Source organism: Globicephala melas, chromosome 11 (genome assembly GCF_963455315.2).
Source record: "Globicephala melas chromosome 11, mGloMel1.2, whole genome shotgun sequence".
Lineage (NCBI taxonomy): Eukaryota > Metazoa > Chordata > Mammalia > Artiodactyla > Delphinidae > Globicephala > Globicephala melas.
Window position 1 is genome coordinate 63,121,983 of NC_083324.2, and position 18,384 is coordinate 63,140,366.

The 18,384-nt window shown below is 51.4% G+C and overlaps 2 protein-coding genes across 22 annotated transcripts in view; one reads left to right on the forward strand and one right to left on the reverse strand.

Moving 5' to 3' along the window:
• ZBTB9 (zinc finger and BTB domain containing 9) overlaps positions 1-18,384 on the forward strand; it is a 92,847-nt gene that overhangs the window by 50,917 nt on the left and 23,546 nt on the right. For 17 of the 19 annotated variants that reach the window (XM_060307555.1, XM_060307554.1, XM_060307556.1 and 14 more), the window contains 2 exons: positions 3,070-3,239; positions 14,327-14,439. The gene's annotated coding sequence lies outside the window, so the exon portion shown is untranslated. The remainder of the gene's footprint in view (positions 1-3,069; positions 3,240-14,326; positions 14,440-18,384) is intronic. The other 2 variants (XM_060307552.1, XM_060307553.1) reach the window with 1 other exon arrangement.
• BAK1 (BCL2 antagonist/killer 1) lies at positions 4,571-17,924 on the reverse strand. Of its 3 annotated transcripts, none has more exons than XM_060307566.1 (6): positions 17,687-17,924; positions 15,729-15,834; positions 14,740-14,875; positions 14,274-14,417; positions 12,988-13,168; positions 4,571-11,444 (listed from the first exon to the last, which is right to left on the reverse strand). In XM_060307566.1, the coding sequence occupies exons 2-6, from the start codon at positions 15,799-15,801 to the stop codon at positions 11,217-11,219; spliced, it is 762 nt and encodes a 253-aa protein (XP_060163549.1). In that variant the 5' UTR covers positions 15,802-15,834; positions 17,687-17,924; the 3' UTR covers positions 4,571-11,216. The 3 variants fall into 3 exon arrangements, with proteins under 3 accessions (XP_060163549.1, XP_030726907.1, XP_060163550.1); XM_030871047.2 differs by lacking the exon at positions 4,571-11,444 and adding an exon at positions 11,452-12,861; XM_060307567.1 differs by lacking the exons at positions 4,571-11,444; positions 12,988-13,168 and adding an exon at positions 13,175-13,502.

Sequence of the window (18,384 nt, forward strand, 5' to 3'; positions counted from 1 at the left end):
AGAAGGGGCAGGGATTTCCAGGAATTGGACTATTGCCACTTCTTGACCTTTTACAGTCGGCCTCAGAACTGTCATGTCACCTGAGGGTGTGTCATTTAGCTAATGTATTACAATGAGTGTTTAATGAGGCTCGAGGTCCACTGGAAGTTGACTCATCTGCCAACTTGGGCCTAATCAGTTCTAACCAGCTTTTGTAGTATCGTTTTTCTCAACAGCTGTGTCATTCTTTAAGGGTTGTGCCTTACCCTCTTCCCTCCTCTCCTGTCTCAGTAATAGCTAACAGATACAGAAATTGGTACCAGAAATACCAATTTTTTGTTAAGCTTTTAACAAAAGCTTAAAATATGTGACTTTTGCTCTGGGACAGGGTGGCAGGGGGGCTGAAAAATAGTTAAGAAAGTGTTAAAGAAGGAGAAATGGTGACCTGTATATGTAGTGGCAAACAATTAGTAAAACTGTCACCTGTGATAGAAAATATACCTAGTGAACTTGTAGACTTGAGCCAAGAAATTTCCAGGCAGAATGCAGAAAATGTCAGCTGGATCTTACTATTGGTAACTGAAAACTGGGTCGCCTCTTGGTGGGTCGCAGCCAAAAGACACAACCAAGCCAAAGATCTAGAGAAGCCAGGATTCATCACTTGCAGCACGTAAGGAGAACACTGGGGATCCTTTCCAAAGCAGTGTCTCACCAAATAGCAAAATCAGGTAAGTTTTAAGCTAAGGGTGCATGCATATTCATGAAGGTGTTTGGGCAGAGAATTCAGCATAGAAATGGGGCGAAGGTCAACAGAGTCCAGGCTCTAGTTGATTGACTGTTACCAAAGTCAGAAAAGGTCATCATTCCTTAGGTTTTAGTTGATCTGGTAGTTGAGTGCTCCAGGGGGTTTGAATTCTGCAAAACAGCTCAAGAATGTGCTTCAGGCTAACCTTTACTGTTGAAACAGAACTGGGAGTCTTTACAACTGATTTATTATCTTTGCTATTGTTAAGTTATCTCCCTGGCCTGGTAGTAGCTGTTTGTTTTTACCTTCTTTTGTTCCCTTAGAATCATTAACCACCAGACCTATTCGGCAAGGGCAAGCATTGTGGCCAGGCTTGGATTACAAAATGGAATGGCTTAAGTTTCTCTTATGTTAAAAAGGTTATGTCTGGTTCTCTTCCTCTGGGGGACCCCCTACCCTACCTTCTTTGTTTTTTTTTTAATTAATTAATTTATTTTTGGCTGTGTTGGGTCTTCATTTCTGTGCGAGGGCTTTCTCTAGTTGTGGCGAGCGGGGGAGCCACTCTTCATTGCGGTGCGCGGGCCTCTCACTGTCGTGGCCTCTCTTGTTGCGGAGCACAGGCTCCAGACGCGCAGGCTCAGTAGTTGTGGCTCACGGGCCCAGTTGATCCGAGGCATGTGGGATCTTCCCAGACCAGGGCTCAAACCCATGTCCCCTGCATTGGCAGGCGGATTCTCAACCACTGCGCCACCAGGGAAGCCCACCCTACCTTCTTAAACTGTGTTTGATAAAATTTTATAAGAAAGAGATGAGCTAAAGGAAGAACTGGTCAACTTATAAGCAGAATTTGGAGGAAATGTGAAGGGGGGGCAGAATTTTCTGGGTTGGAAAATAAAATTATTTCTCATTCCCAGCCTCTTAGGTCAGTAAAAAATGATCAAAGTTAAGAAATGGCCTCAAAGGTGTGGCTGAATACTGTTAAGTCCTCTGAAAAAATCAAGGCAATGCCTAGTCCACCCTCTCAGCTGGACAAAAGGGCTTCTAGGAATTTTAAGGCATTACTCCCACAGCATCCTGATACAGCCCAGAGACTTTAGTCAATGGAGACTTAGTCAACAGAGAAGCATGTCCCAAGAGAATTTTGGGTGTGGCTCTTGGTGCATGAAGTAAAGTCAATCAGATACATAGAAAAACTCCAAAGTTTTTAAGGGTCTTATAGCCCCCAAATCACTGCTAGTCTAGGCTCTGTGCAAAGAACTGACTATTCAACTTGTACAAAGGCCTCTAGGCTGCCTACCTAGAGAAAGCTCTAGGCTGCCTACCTAGAGAAAGCAAGCTGAGAAAATTTCTCAGCTACCATCAGTCGTTGTTTCTTCCGTTGAAGCCAAGGTGAAACCGTGCACCTCAGATTGGGACTCAGTTCGGGACTCGAACCTGGCCAAAACCCTGCTTGGGATTTGAACCCACAGTCTTTTAATTAGAATCACTCACATGGTATCTGGACTTACTGAGGCTCATGTTCTTTGTGTCTCAGCACAGAAGGAATTCAGCAAGAGGCAAAATGATAGGCAAGAAGTAGTTTTATTAATATAGGACGCTTGTAAGAGATGCAAGCAGGCAGGTGAGGGAGCTCTGCCCTGAGGATTAAGTGGGCTACAATTTTATAGTCAAAGGAAAGGGGGAGGGGGAAAGACCACCTCCTTCGAATAGACGTGAGGCTTACATCACTAGTTCCTCCTTCCTTCATATCAGGCAGGAGAATGGCAGAGGTCAAACTAGGATTATCATAGCGTTTATTCAAATCAGAGAAGGGTGGTGACATTTTTCTTCCACCTAATGGCCTGGGGCATATCTCGTGCTTTTATTTATGGCTTTATAGTTAAACCAGGCTGCTTTGTTCCACAACGTTCCAATAGCTTTCTTGAGCAATCATTAACATACAGTGGTCTCCCAAAGTTTCCTAGGTTTCCCTCTCTATCTGTAGCCCCCTACTGGGACTTCTACAACTACCTGTATAACTATCGTATTCTACCTCTATCAAAGCAACATGATGGGAAAGGAAAGATTCCCTCAGAGTTGGGTGAGCCAAAAGCCATGGAGTATAGTGGATTGGGGAGCCATTCTGAAGGAAGAGAACGAGGTCTCATCAGAGAATATTCCCCATCCCCAGAGTAGGGGGACCTGGCTGGATTTGCCCAGCTGATTTCAGAAGTGTTCTGGACAAGTGACTTCCATATGCCAACTATTCTTCCTTATTCTTTTTCAGGGGAGTGTCTATTGTTATTCTGTCCCTGACTCACCATTGTATTTTGGGTCTGTGGGGGATAAATAACTTGTCTTTTTAGATCATAGGTATTGCATTCAAGAGCCACATTCAGACCTGATGTCGATCACAAGATCCTGGACTTTGAGCCTAATGCCGTGAATGGATGCGTCTTTTGGGGGTCCTGAAATGGTGATGAGCATATTTTGCATGGAGAGAGAACAGAAATAATTGTGGCCAGAGGACAGATTGGTAGGTTGATTTAATTGATGGCTCCAATTCTTCACCCTTCCCTATATTCACACCCTTTGTCCTGTGAATTTTCAGTTCCTTCCATAACAGAAGCAGAGTCTAATTTCTCACCCTCCTAAAGAATCTGAATTTAGCCATGTGACTTGCTTTGGCCATTGTAGTAATGTTAGCTGACTTGCCATAAGTAGAGGTTAGAAAAACTGTGTTTCTGCTACTTCTCTTTTCATTTATTTATTTATTTATGGCTGCGTCAGGTCTTTATTGTGGCACAAGGGATCTTTCATTGCGGCGCGCAGGCTCTTCGTTGTGGCACACGGGCTTCTTTCTAGCTGCGGCACACAGGCTCCCCTCTAGTTGTGGCACGTGGGTTTTCTCTCTCTAGTTGTGATGTGTGGGCTCCAGGGCACGTGGACTCTGTAGTTTGTGGCATGCAGGCTCTCTAGTTGAGGCTTGCAAGCTCAGTAGTTGTGGCACGTGGGCTCAGTAGTTGTGGCACGCAGGTTTGGTTGCCCTGCAGCATGTAGGATCTTAGTTCCCTGACCAGGGATCGAACCTGCATCCCCTGCATTGTAAGACGGATTCTTTACTGCTGGACCACCAGGGAAGTCCCCTCTGCTACTTCTCTTGCTCCTCTGTGATCACCATGAAAACATGTCCAAAACATTCCCAGCTTAAGCTGCCAGAGGGACATGAATGACACATGGAGGAAACTGAGTTGCCCAGCTGAGGTTATCCTAGACAAGCCAGCCCTCAGTTGACCTGCCAATTGATGACAAACACATGAATGTACCCAACTAATAGCAGCCAAGCCTGGCCCAGATCAGCAGAATTGTCCACTTGAACCACTGACTGTGGGGAATAATCAATGGTTATTGTTTTAAGTTGCTAAGCTTTGGGATAGTTTTGTTACACAGCAATAACTAACCGATACACGGTTATTGACTATGTATGTACATTTTTAAAAGATTGGAAAAGGACTACACAAACGTTAAGAAAAATGAATTATGGTGATTTTTAGTTTTTTCTTCTATTATCCCTATAACTGTGTTTCCCAGTTATAATAAAAAGAAAGCAGAGTAACATAATGGTAAAGACTTCAGGTAATAGACTTCAGAAAAATCTTAGGTTCCTAGTATAAAACAGATTTGGATTTTACTTACACTTGCACTTTTCACTTAGACTCTGGGAGAGTTACTTAGCCTCTCTAAACCTCAATTTCTTTATCTGCTAAATGGGCATACTTCATAAAGTTGTGAAAATTAATTAAGATAAAATATATAAAGGGTATAGTATGTATCCGACACAGAATAAAAACTCAGATTTTATTATTATTTTTTAATTTTTATTGGAGTATAGTGGACTTACAATGTTATGTTAGTTTCAGGTGTACAGTGTACATTGTGTTTTTTTTCTTACAAATTTATTTATTTATTTTTGGCTGAGTTGGGTCTTTGTTGCTGCACGCGGGTTTTCTCTATTTGCGGCGAGTGGGGGCTACTCTTCATTGCAGTGCGCAGGCTTCTCATTGTGGTGGCTTCTCTTGTTGTGGAGCACAGGCTCTAGACACATGGGCTTCAGTAGTTGTGGCACACAGTCTTAGTAGCTGTGGCTCGTGGGCTCTAGAGTGCAGGCTCAGTAGTTGTGGCGCACGGGCTTAGTTGCTCCGCGGCGGCATGTGGGATCTTCCCGGACCGGGGCACGAACCCGTGTCCCCTGCATTGGCAGGCGGACTTTCAACCACTGCGCCACCAGGGAAGCCCCGGCAGGCGGATTCTTAACCACTGTGCCACCAGGGAAGCCCCAGATTTTATTATTAATAATAAAATATTTTTGAAGATTACAATGAGGTCCTATTATTTGATTAGCAGTAATTGACAAACAAATTCAATAGATACAACTCAGTTCCTACCGGTAAATCATATACATAACAAGACAAATACAAATACTAGAGCAAAGTTCTCAGACATTCCACTCCATTTGGTTTTATAGAGCCTTCATGGTATCCAATAAATGTTTGTTGAATGAATGAAAGCAAGCATGCATTCTTATTTATTTTCACATTTAGAGGGACTAGCCCAAAAGCTATGTAAGAGGAAGACCTAAGACTTATACCCGGGTCCCAAAACTTAAAGTGAAATGATCTTCCTAACTGGACAAGACCATTAAGCATCAGATCCCAAGAAACACTGGAGATGAGAGAAGGGCGAAACTGACCCAGGTTTGGAGGGTGGTCACAGAAGGCTTCCTGACAGAGATGGAATTAACATTGGATATGTAGGGGAGGGAAGATAATTTTTCCTCTACCCCTCTGAATTCTTAGCTGAGACCCCTGCAATAAAAGACAGATTAACAAGAGGAAAACAAGTAGAAGTGCATTGACTTGTATACCTCATATATACCTGGGAGGAGATACCCAGGGAAAAATGAGTAACTTCCTGATGTAGTTTAGAATTCAGGATTAAATACCATCTGAATAGGGAAGGGGGAGGGGTTATGTAGGCCTCTTAGGGGAGAGTAAATGATTTTTAAGGAAGCAAACGGGCCCTTAAGAGAACAGATGGGAGATACGACAGTTTGTGACAAAGTTTGGTGCGATGTGGACTTCTAGTCTCCTCTTTGAGGATAAACAGTCTTCTCTGGTTGATGAAACTCCTGGGGAGGGGAATCCATGACAATCCATCCTGAGAGGATCTGTCTTTAGGCAGATAAGGGGGATTCCGAGAAAGCCTCTCCCTGCATTTGCTGTTTTTCAAGTGCCTACAGCTCAAAATATACCAAAGTGTCATATTTTGAGGTGGCACATTCTGCTGCCCTTCTGATGTTAAAGGACGAAGAAGCAGGTTGAAACAAAGAAAAGAGGTGGGTGGGGAGCAGATCCTGTTAAATGTGGATTGGAGGACAGGGAAGAAGTGGAGGAGCTCTGAAGACAACAGCGTGATACTTGGACCATCTGGTAGGAGTCAGAGAAAAGCTGGAAAGGTCTCAAATGTCTGTTTGTTCCCTCCTCTGAGAAGCCTCCCTGGATCACCCCCAGACCTGGCTTGGTGCATCTCCTCTGGGACCCCACGGCCCCTGCGCTGCCCTGACACTTCTCACCTGAGCTATTGTCACTGCTTGGCGCTTCCTCCTTTGAAGTGGAAGCTCCCTAAGGATAGAGAGACATTGGCTTCCCAGTGCCTCCACCAGGGACCCGCAAAGAGGAAGTGAACGTAATGAATAGAACGGATCTAGTGGATCTGAAGTGGGGATGTGACATGATAAAGACAATGTTTCGTGAAGTGGGTTTGGCGGTGGTGGGGTTCTGGGAGGATTTGAGCTGGGCAGGACCCAAGGAAGGGCCATTACCAAAACCTGGAACATTGAGGATACACCCCAGGGCCTTGGCAGTGGGAATGGGAAGGCAGAGATGGGGAGATGAGGAGCGGAGAGGCTTCAGAAGCGGTGCTGACTCAGGGCAGCCGTGGGCAGAGGGAGGCACTGTGGCACGAAGCGTGCACCGGGGGGGGGGGGGGGGGGGGGGGGGGTGGCGGTCCTGGGCGCAAGGAAGGGGTGTTTCCCATAGACAAAACCCGTCTGGGTCTCTCCCTGTCAGACACACATTCGAGACAAATCCCATAGCATCATGTAGCATGGAAATAGACTTTGTGATATTGCGATTTATAATAAGAAATACATATTTGGTTTTTGTCCGTGTTCCCCACACAGAGCTCCTAAAATCCTTGGAATTTCCTAAGAGATAAGAGCGATATATAAAGGTGCATTTTTTTTAAAGGTGCTTTTGTTATTCATAACAAGGCCCTTTCAGCCACACCTGAGTTTATGTTAATGAGGTGACTTTTGGAAAGCCCCTAAGGATGGGGGCTGGTTGCCAGGGGAACCAACTTTGATTAGAGAGTTGGAACTTTTGGCCCCATTCTCCCACCTCTGGAGAAGGGGAGAGGGGCTGGAGGTTGAATCAGTAACCAGTGGTCAACGATTTAATCAACCATGCCTGTGTAATGAAGCTTCCGTAAGAATCTCTGAACCATGCGGTTTGGGAGAGCGTCCTGGTTGGTGAACACCTGCCAGCTATGCCTCCACCTGCCAGGAGGGTGGCACACCCAGAACTCCATGGGGACAGAAGCTCTTGTGTTCTGGACTCTTCCAGACCTGACCCTATCTCTTCATCATCTGGTTGTTCATTTGTATCTTTTTCTTTTTAAATATTTGTTTATTTATTTGGCTGCGCTGGGTCTTAGCTGCAGCATGCTGGATCTTTGTTGCTACGTGAGGGATCCTTAGTGGCAGCATGTGGGCTCCTACTTGTGGCATGCGTGATCTAGTTCCCTGACCAGGGATCGAACCTGGGCCCCCTGCATTGGGAGCGCTGAGTCTTAACCACTGGACCACCAGGGAAGTCCCCATTTGTATCTTTTAATATCTTTTGTGATAAACTGGCAATCTAGTAAGTAGACTGTTTTCTGAGCCGCTCTAGCAAATTGATCGAACAAGAGGAAGGGGTTGTTGGAACTTCTATAGCCGGTCTGTCAGAAGCATCTGGACTTGCTATTGGCATTTGAGGTGGGGGTGGGGGTAGTCTTCAGGGACTGAGCCCTTAACTCGGGGGATCTGATGCTATCTCCAGGTAGACAAGTGCCAGATTTGAGTTAAATTGTAGGACACCCAGCTTTGCTGGGGAAAGAGAAAACAAGGAGGTCAATAAGAGAAGCAGCCGCAGCCCTCTGACCTTCATCTCATTCTGTGGAGGCGAGCCAGGCCAGGGGTAGCTGGGCCTGCTTTACAGTGTGCATTCCAGCGAAGGGCCTTCTTGCCATCACTCTGCCTTTGTATAGAGCTAGCATGGGAAAGCAGCCTTGTCAATGAAGGAACACCAGGCTGCTTGGCACCATTCAGTCTGGATTCGGGGGGCCAGCCCATTACAGGAGTTGTCTGAGGATGCCAGTAACTGGACACCTCTGGCCTATGGATGTTACTGTGTCCCCAACTGGCCAAGGAGGGGGGCAGAGAATATTTGGAAAAGCCCCCAGTCCAGCGGTCAGCTGAGCTTGGGTGTGGCTCCTCTCACTGGGAGAAGGAAGGAGGGCTACTCCTACCCAGCCCATTGTTCAGGCCAGCCAAGGTCATGTAAAAACAATCTCGTCCATTACACTACACATCACAACTGAATGCAGGGACTCCCCCACCTCCTCACCAGGATAGCATTTGGCTTTTAGCCTGCACTCAGCCCTTCTCACACTCAGCCTGCTAGTAGGCTGGCAATCAGGTTCCTGGAAATCTCATTCTTTTTTAGCAGACATGGGAACCCACATCCCTAAGCCCAGCCCAGTGCCTCCTATGCACTCTGATTCACAACGTCCACAGTTCAGAGATGCTGGACATGCCAAATTCACCCTGGTGTGGTCCTCCTGAGAATTGAGCAAGAAACTGTTCTCACTCTCGAGGAAGCCTAACCATCTGCTGGAAATGAATTGGAGAAATTGCTCTTAGTAGGGATGCTCTAAGAGAGGGTTCAAGTCAAAACATGAGAAGGCCGGTGAGCCCAGCTTCCATGCAGCCAATCATCACAAAAGTCTGTGCCGTGAACTTTGCAAAGCAGGTTCACTGCACGATGTGATGGAACAGAAAACTTTGAAGAACTGTGTTCTTAGCTAAACCTTGAAAAACTTGAGGCATTGGGCACCAGGAATGATTCCCAGACTGCAAATGAAGAGTTGGTTAAGTGGAGCTGAGAGGTATACTCATATCCATGTTTATTTCAGCAATGGATGCATGCTCACAGGTATCCATTTGGTGCCTGCCTGCATCCGTTGCCAAATCCCATACTCCAGGTGGAGGGAGATTCTGTGGCTTTCGTCTCTTAAGCTATTGACTTTTCTCAGAAAGTCCAGTTTCTGCCCATGTTATTCCATCACTTGATTTTGGTCTTGTGAGGTTGCCCCTCTTTTGATTCATTCATACAATTTGCTAGGGATCTGCTTCCAGTCATGTGCTCGATAGGGCAGACCACTGCTTTTTGTTCTTGTTAACTGGTGGGCTGAATCCCTCCTCTTCCCCCATCTTTTATATCCCAGTAGTCTGGTGTTCACCTTTTTATGGTGTTTGGCAATTGGCAACCATGTCCCATAAACTGGGTTTTGCTGATTTTCTGGACCTTGACATTTAGATACCTCTGGCAATCTCTTGTAACTCCCTTCTCTCTCTGTCTCTGTCTCACTCACACACACACACACACAAACACACACCTGTTCTGCTTAGATTGAACTAAATAAGTGTCTTTGATCTGGGCCTTTACATCCTTGGTGTGTACAACTGGAGCAGGATATGGTTGTTTTCTTTATTTTAATTAACTAACGAATTAATTTTAATTAATTTTAATGCTATTCAGATGGTTAGGTCCTAAAAACTTGTTCAAACAATCTACTGAGTGGTTTGGGCAAAGGAAGGATTTTCTCATTTGGATGGACACCCAGTGGCCTAAAATAAACTTTCTTCAGAGGCTGTAAAACAGCAAACACATGAAGGTACGCTGCGGGGTGGGGGCGGGGAGGCACCGGGTTCGAGGCAGGGCAGGTGCCAGTTTATACTGACGCTGCACAACTGAGCTTGACACCTGAACACGCTCCTTCCCCTGGCTGCATTGCCCCAGCTCCATGGCACTACGGACTGAGGAATCTAGACCTCTTTGCAGGAGACGAAGGTACAATTTCAGAAGACCTACAAATCTTGAGAAGAATTTGATTTAACTTCCTTAATACCTGCAGAGCCCATCTGCTCCCTGCCTTATTCTGTCCCTCCTAAGTTCTCACGCCTCACAGCTCCGGGATGTATTTAGATTTGTTTTGGCAACTTCGTCCTGGCAGAATAGAGGGTGGAGTGGAAGGCTAGACACAGGCCAAAACCTTATGGGGCTTCCCACACCTTCCAGGATAGAGTTCTAACGCCTTTCTTACAGGGGCAGAGGACACACAGCTGCCACCAGGGCCCACCTTTCTTCCAGCCTCCCGCGGGGAGGGGGTGAGAGGTGCGCGCCGAGGCCCTGCCCACGAGAGGGCACGCTTGCGTGCCTGATGCAGCAGCGGCCATCTTTGACCCGGGCAGCCGGCTCACCTCCCGGCGTTCTCAGAGGGGTCGCGCGGTTCCCGCCGGTAGCGTGTAGGCTACCTCCACCGCCTCACCCCTTGGCAGACCTGTGCTCAAGACCAACGGCCCCAGCCCCCACCCTTCCGGCCTCCATGTAAAACCTCGAGCCAGTATCCTGGTGGCAAGTGCCAGCTCTCCAACCTTTCTACCTGGTAACTCTGGACAGGTACCTCAGTTTCCTTATCTGTAAAGTGGGAGTTTAGGGCCCCCCCTATTCCTGGTCACCAGCTATAATACCTACTGATTGGGCATGTATGATAAATTATCAGCATAAAGCCCGGCACAGAGTATGTTCCATAAATGTCGTCTCCGAGCTTTTCCTGCAGGAAATTGCAAGGGGCCTTGTATCCACCACCCTTTCAGCCACCACTGCTGCAGGGGCCCCCTCCCTATGACTGCAGTCAGTACGTGGGCTCTTTGAAGACCAAGTCGGAGGGCCCAGGGGATTGGCAAGATGCCCTCGGGGGAGTGAAAGAGAAGCCTGAATCCTTTAGGACTTGCATGTGACCACTTTGGAAGGGTGTCAGAAAACAGACCAGGGTGCCCAGGACTGGAAAGACTTTGTAGATTTTGGAACATTTAAACGCCCCCGTGCTTGTTATTTTTATCACCCCTGGCTGTGTCCCCATAGGGACTCCCATGCAGCACAAAACTCCTAGAATGAAAAGCCCTGTGTGTGTGCTAGCTGTGGGGGACATCGGGAAGAGGGAGCCGGGACACTGTGTCCCAGGTGGAGCCAAGCGTGGGTGGTGGGCCCCCGAACGGAGAGGGATTCAGGCCAGGCCTGTGGGGGTCCCCAGGCAGGTGCAGCTGCCCCACCAGCTCTGCAGCCAGAGCCTAGCAGTTTGGAGACCCCTGACTCTGTGGGGATGGGAAACTTGCCTGGAACCCAAAGAAATGAGGGTCGTTCCTGGAGAAGGGGCTGGAGAAGAGTGGGGAGGGGCCAAGGCCTTCTAGGAGGCTGGAGAAACACACCCAGCCCTCCACAGGATTCAGGAGGCCCGAGATGAGACCTGTCAGTAAAAACCAGGTAAAAGCCAGGCGTGTCCAGGTTCCCCGTCCAGCCTGATGGAGAGAAGGGTAGCAGAGGAGACAAAAATGATCAAGTGGGAGTGGAGGGATTGCAGTTTATTTTCAGACACACTCAGAGGGTGGGAGGTGGCCAGCTGGCTCCATCTGCACCCCCTCCCTGCATTTGGCTTCATCAAGAACCCCTCTCCCCTGACCTCCAAACCCCTAGGCTGTACAAGGTAGACGAGGCACTCCTACCCCACCCATCAGGAGAGGCTTGGGCAGGTGTGGAGTGAGGAGTGTAGAGACTGGGGGTAGAGTTCAAATATTCACAGTTCCTCTATCCGTAACCCCAGATTACACTGTGCCCAGGCCACGAGGGCGGCTCCCAACCCTGGGATTCCTAGTGGTGTTAATAGCCCTTCTCTCACTCAGAAACTTCAAGTTGAGCTCCCTACCCCCTTTCCCTGACCATAACAAAACTGCAGTCCTAAACCCTGTAGCCTGGGCGAGGAGGGGGCCTCAGCACTGCACTCACCCAAGCCCCCTGCCTGCCTTTTCTGGAGTGATGGGGGTGGGGCGAGCTTCACTTGTAGTGAGCAGGGGTGGGGTCTGGGTGTGGGAGCAAGTGGTAATAGGTGAGGGGAAGGGAGAGAATGAGGGCCTCAGGAGGCAGGCTTGGAAGGTGCTGATGGTCTGCACCCCTACTCCACCCCCACTGCACCCCCAGAATCCCTGAGAGTCCAGCTGCAAAGGCAATATGGGGCAGTGGGAGCGGGGCGGGGAGGAGAGCTGAGCCATACCTCGTCTCCACCCCCCACTGGTCCTGTTCCTGGGGGACATGATGTTTAGGAAGGGCCAGGACTGAGCTCCAGGCCCAGCATTTAAGCTCTGACCTTCCAGAACAGCTGAATCCTGGGAAAGGGTAGGGCTATTAACCCGCACACCCCAGACGTCCTGGCTTTGGGTAGAGAGGTGGGAATCGGAGGGGGGCAGTGTCCCCTCAAGGATATTATAAAAAGCTAAAACCGTTAACAACTCCTTGGGGAGAAGCGGCTCCTAGCCTCTTGCTTCCCCAACTTATCATCTCCCCAAAACCCAGTAGACAGGGCTGAGGGGGTCCCAGAGAGCTAAGGGAGGGGGCCATAGCCCCTCTCTGAGAGGGGGCCCTTTAGCACCATGCAATGTTGGGGCACCCGTGCAGTCTGATGGACCCCTGGGCAGGGACCCTCCAAACCTGGAGTGCCCACTTGCTAAAGCTTCTGTGCTCTTAAGGAGGGGACCCCTGCAGGGGAGGAGGTGAAGGAAGAAGACTGGGCCAAAGTCCACGCAGGGGTCTCAAGACCCCAAAGGACCCCTCCAGGAGTCATGACTTGAAAAATCTTCGTAACACAAACTGGCCCAACAAAACCACAGCCAGAACTATCAGCACAGTCCGGATGGGACCGTTTCCCAAGTCCAGGGCTGCCACCTGCCAGGAGAGACAGAGTGGTCATAGGGGGGCTGGCGGCATATTCGGCTCCTGGGGACTGGGGTGGGGCTGGGAGAGGGGCGGCCCTAGCAGCAGGGAGGAGGTGGTCAATGCTTGGGCACTCACCCAGCCACCCCTCTGTGCGATCCACCGGGCAATGCAGTGATGCAACATGAAGTCGGCCACGAAGCGGGTCACCTGGCCCAGGAAGCCAGTCAGGCCGCGCTGGTAGACGTGGAGGGCCAGGCGGTAGCCAAAGCCCAGCAGAGCCACCACTCGGCCCCAGTTGATGCCGCTCTCAAACAGGCTGTGGGCCGAGGAGATACAGTCAGTGGAGACCTCTAGAGGGCCCTTCATCTGTTTGCCTCTCCCACCCCCTTGGAGACCCCTACCCCTCTCCCAGCTGGAAAGCAAAATGGCTTAGCTGTGAATGGAGGTGGTAGAGGCTGCCCCAGCCTGGCCTCAATTTGGTTAGAGCCCGTGTCTCTGTGAAAGGAGAAAGCTCAGAGGGCAGAGCAATGGGATGCTGCTGCTGGGGCTGTGGCCCCAGGGCTGGGGGAGCAAAGGGGCACAGAGAGCGTGGAGGGCAGAGCGAGCAGACGGAGGCAGCAGGGAGATTACCTGTGGGCATTGCTGCTGGCCTGGCAGCCCGAGGGACAGCAGAGAGAAAAGGACAGAAGAGGAGGTTAGGACAGTCCAGTCCTGGAATCACAGCTGAGTGGGCGGTGGCCTCTCAGGACACGGGCAGGATGTTTCAGCTCCGAGCACTAATTCTGAATCTATCGGCTACTCCTGCCTTCACCCTCAGCCTCGAACCTACCCTGAGACTGACCTCTTTAACCAGATGGTGACAACAGCTAACACCTTTAAGTGCAGACACTGTTCTAAGCATATTTCCCCTATTTTACGGACCAGGAAACTGAAGGCTAGGAAGTTTCACAAAGCCGGTAAATGGCAAAGCTGAGATTTGCCCAGGCTGCTGGTTTCTTTAACCACTGCCTGTCTGACACCAGATTATAGCATCTGGAAGCCATTTCCAGGACCTGGTGGGCTGAAGCCAGAGCCAGCAACCATCTTTGGTGTGAAATGTGGTTCCAAATCAGAAGGAGAGCCGTGTCCCAGCGGGGCTGGGGAGCTCTGGGGACACCCCCACCGCGAGCCCCTCTATAGCCCTGATCTAACAGGTCAAGTCCTCGGGGCCAGAGTTAACAAGGGCTGTGCGCTTATGCAGAGATGAAGAGTCTGGGCTCAGAAAGAGAAAGACAGGGGCCCAAGGCCCCGCGTGAGTTAACAGCAGACACGGGGACAGCAAACACGTCTTCTGGTGCCGACAGAGAAGTGTGTCCCCCATCCCATGGGCAGGGCCTGGCATGGTGGTGACAGCACAGCGGAGAGGCAGTGGCCAGAGCTACCTTGAGGCGATCTTGGTGAAATACTCATAGGCGTTCTCTGCTGTTGGCTGCAGGTGCTGCAACATGGCCTGGAACTCGGAGTCGTAGCGCCGGTTGATGTCATCCCCGATGATGGCCAGCTGGCGACCCACCTGCCCCATGGTGCTCAAGGAACGGTAGGCAGCAGGTGAGCTGGGGCCTGGGCTCATGGCGAAGGGCTCCTCCCCGAGATGCCCCAGCCTTGGGCCCCCCCTCCTTGGCGGTCCCAACCGTGTTCTCAGACACGAGGGCTGGGCCCAGGGACAAGGGGCAGGCATGTGCTGAAAAGGATGCCAGGTCCCGGATGGGGGTGGGAACCCACATGAAAAAGGAGCAGCAGTGGGAAAAACCCCCAGGCCTGTCCAGCTCCCAGGACCTGCATGGTGACCCCACGTGAGCCTCCAACTCCCTGAACATGTCCCCGTGGGCCCAGGGGGCTGCTGCTCACCTGCTAGGTTCTAGGGACAAGGTGACCATTTCTGGGTCAGTGGGCGCAGCCGCCCCCTCGGCCTCCTGCTCCTGCTGATGGCGGTAAAAGACGTAGCTGCGGAAAACCTCCTCCGTGTCCCGGGCTACCTGCTCCTCTGAGGATCAAAGCCAGGAGTCAGGGAGGAAGTGCTCTGGGGATGGTTCACTCTGCCTGTGGACAGAGGTGTCCCTCCTCTAGCCCTTAGTTACCACCTAGGGCTGACACTGAAAAGAGGATTCTTGTCACAGCTGCCTTGTGGAATAGGTGACCCCCAGTTTACGGATGGAGAAACTGAGGTGCAGTGTTTACGTAACTTGCACGAGCATGTACAGCTGGAGAGAGCGGTGCAGCCAGGATAGAATCCCAGGCATTTGGGTCCCCGACTTTATTTTAGTTTGTCCAAGGCACCGAGCCCTTATGGCTTAGGGAACGTGGGAGACAGAATTTGAAATCGTAGCCCAGAAAAGCCACATCGGGAAATAGTGACAGACCTGGGACTGAACCCAAAGTCCAGGGAACAGCCTGTGCTGGGCCGCGAGCTGCAGGCGTCCCTGACGTTCCCCTTGGAAGAGGAAAGAGGGACAGCCATTTTACTTCCTCCCCAAAGTCGTTAACAATCCCTCTCCCTGTTAAGCGGACCTGACTCGGTGATAGGTGGATTTACTTCCTTATTTCTCCCAGGGCAGGGATAGGACAGCCACACCCCACTCTTCTTTCCTCCTCCTCGCAGATGGCAGGGTGCCCACCTCATGCACACTGCCCCGCCTCCCCCAGCCTCTGCACCCCCCACTGCTGCCCCCCTGCCTGCATTGGGTAGGGAGATGCTTTTCTCCTTTACCCAAGGTGAGGAAACTGAGGCGGGAGAGCCTGCCTTTAAATCTTGCCCGGCTTGTCCACATATGCTCTCTCCATCCTCACAGACGGCCCTGGTGGTTATGGGAGGGGTGAGGGGGCAGAAAGACAGTTACCCGAAGTGGAGGAGGGGTCAGGTTCTTCTTCGCACCCCTGCCTGGGAGGACCTGGGCCTTGTCCGGATGCCATTTCTCAGGTCCTGGCAGGAATGGCAGTGTTAGCCTGTGGGGGTGAGTAGGAAAGCAGATGGGGACCAGAGGTTCCAACAGCACACGGAGGGAGGAGACCCCCACTCCTGAAAGACCGCACCGTCCTAAGAACTTACTGAGTATTTCACTGGCAGTTCTTCAAGGAGACTGGGAGTGAGAAAGGCCGGGCAGCCAAGATTCCCACCCAGGGGTCAGCCAGGGCCCAGGGAGGGGTGGCCGCAGCAGTGCCCGAGTGGATCTCTAGTCGCACTGGGAGGCGAGTTTCAGAAGCTGGGGTTCCTTCCGCTGCTCCGGGGCCTCCTGCACCCTACGCAGCACACGCTTACTGCAGACTTGCCACCTTCCAGCCAATGACCCACGAAGCCCGACCCCGAAGGTTCCACTTCCCCTTGGCTAGTCAGAACACACCTGTTTTCCAACTCAGGCCCGTTAGCCGCAAGCATTTCCTGAGTGCCTGTGGTATACTTCTACCATGTATGTTCAAATACTCCCCAGGGAGTGTGGGACATGGAAAGAACACATTAACCTGGCAGGGTAAGCAATGTCATACCCATTTTACAGGTGGGAAAAGGGAGGCACAAAGAAGTTAGTGCCCAAGGCCACAGAGCTAGTCAAGGAGTCAGGTTGGTTATTTGAATTTCCACGAGTCAGTCCTCCACTCAGCACTCATTTCAGATTTATTTTTCAGTTTGTGGACCTTAGAGGGTGTCCTTTCCGGGGAAACTTCCCTTGTTTGCGTCCCGCCTGTGATCTTCACATTTCTGCCTAGCAGGTGGTTGAGGAAATCACATGTACCCCTTGCTCTCCTGTCTCCAGCCCCTATTTTCCTCCTTTGCCTAGTCCTGGCCACAACCCCAGTATGCTCTGTAAACCTCCACAGAGGGAGTATTTCCTGGACATAAGCTATTTCACTTTCAATTTGCACCCCCTTCACTTCCCCCCACCCCAAAGCTGCCTCCATCACCCAGGCGGGAAGCCACCCTCCTCCTCTCCCTGGGAGGGCCTGTGTCCCCTCCCCCCACCTTCCCTCTCAGGCCTGGGGCCATTTTCGAAAGTGCCTGAGGAGAAGGGTGGGGAAAGTCCGGACCACCTGTGCTCTCCACCCCTTCACTGTCTCAGGGCAGGGACAGGGAGAAGACCAACTCTCCCCTCCTCCACCCCTGGGTGCTCAGACTCCTTATGACAGACCTTTGCCTGGCACACCCCCATCCCAGAAGCTTCTTCCTGAACAAGGTACCTTCCTCTCTCCCTTGGTCTCCGAAACCCAGTGCCCCCAGGACAGCAGGGCTGGAGGATGCTGACTGCCTCTACCGCTACCCCTGGGGCTCAATGCTGGGGAGAAAGTGGAGCCTCAGAACTGGCCCCAGGGCCAGAGGCCTATGCCAACCTGGGTCTACCTCTGCCCCCATCCAAGTGGCCTGACTTCCTGGTAGGGAGAGTCCACTGTGCCCCACCTGCGGGGTTTGCTGGGCCCAGGATGTTTCCCGGGGCGGGGGGGAGATGCAGACCTAGCCCTGCTGCAGACCTAGTCTTAGGGCTCCTGGGACAGCAGGAAGTGCTGTGAAAGTTCTCCCCCTGCCCTTGACCTTGGCTCTGACCTCCACTCCCATCCCCCAGACTGCTAAAGAACCTGGTTCTTTAGCACCCGATTCTCTGGCACCAGGGCCAGGCCAAGAGGGAAAGCTGTCTGAGGAGCAGCCAGAGGGAGCCCCGGCCGGATCAGGCCCTGAGCAGGAGTTGGTGGAGCTGCCCAGACAAGCCTCGAGGCCTCCCCCTCCCCACCGGGCTCCCTGCGGGCTCCCTGCCTCACCCTGGGCCTGGGGCTGCCGAGAGTGGGGAGCATGGGCAGGACCCTCCCGGCTTACCTGCCCGGACCCTGGCCCAGGCCCGGGACGGCTCAGCAGGGCAGAGGCTGGAGATCCTGAGGAGCCAGTGGCTGCTCCCAGGGTCAGGTACCCAGGTCTGGCTCCCAGGAAGGGGCGTCAGTGAATTCCTGGTGTCTGGATGCAGCCTCTGCTGGTCCCAGCACGGCCCTGGGGACCCGCGAGGCTGCGGCGATCATAGAGGTGCCGGCGGTTCCCGGCTCCAATCAGCTCCCTCTAGAGGAAGTTGCTCTGTGGCCGCCGGATGCAGATGCCCCAGCCTACAGGGCTCCCAGGCGGAGAGAGCGGCTCCCACCCAGGCAGAGTGGCTCCCCCTCCCCCACTGCTTTTCCCACCGTTGATTCCCAGTCCTCATCCTTGATCTTTCCCCTGCTTCCATCAATGTCAATAAAAAAGCCAGGATGGCGAGGTTTCTTAAGCGCCACTGTGTACCCGGCACTTTAAAACCTCTTTGGAACAACCCTTGGAAGTAAGTGCAGTGGACCACACCCATCTTAGAGCTGAACAAACTGAGGCTCAGCTGGTTTAAGGAACCTTGCCCAAGGTCACTGAGCTGGGTTTATAATCAGGTCTGTAGGTGCCGTGAGGAATAATAATACAAAATTGAGATTCAACGCGCAATTAAGACCTGTACACCAAGCACCTCGGTGGTCTGCAGAGAGAAAAATCCTGAATGTGAT

Excerpts from the sequence above, each read along its gene's own strand:
- BAK1 (XM_060307566.1), bottom strand. The coding sequence starts at position 15,801 with ATGGCATCCGGACAAGGCCCAGGTCCTCCCAGGCAGGGGTGCGAAGAA. Across the intron at positions 14,876-15,728 it reads TGACCCCTCCTCCACTTCGG|AGGAGCAGGTAGCCCGGGAC; the intron begins GTAACTGTCTTT and ends TTTGATCCTCAG. Across the intron at positions 13,169-14,273 it reads TTCACCAAGATCGCCTCAAG|CCTGTTTGAGAGCGGCATCA; the intron begins GTAGCTCTGGCC and ends CTCGGCCCACAG.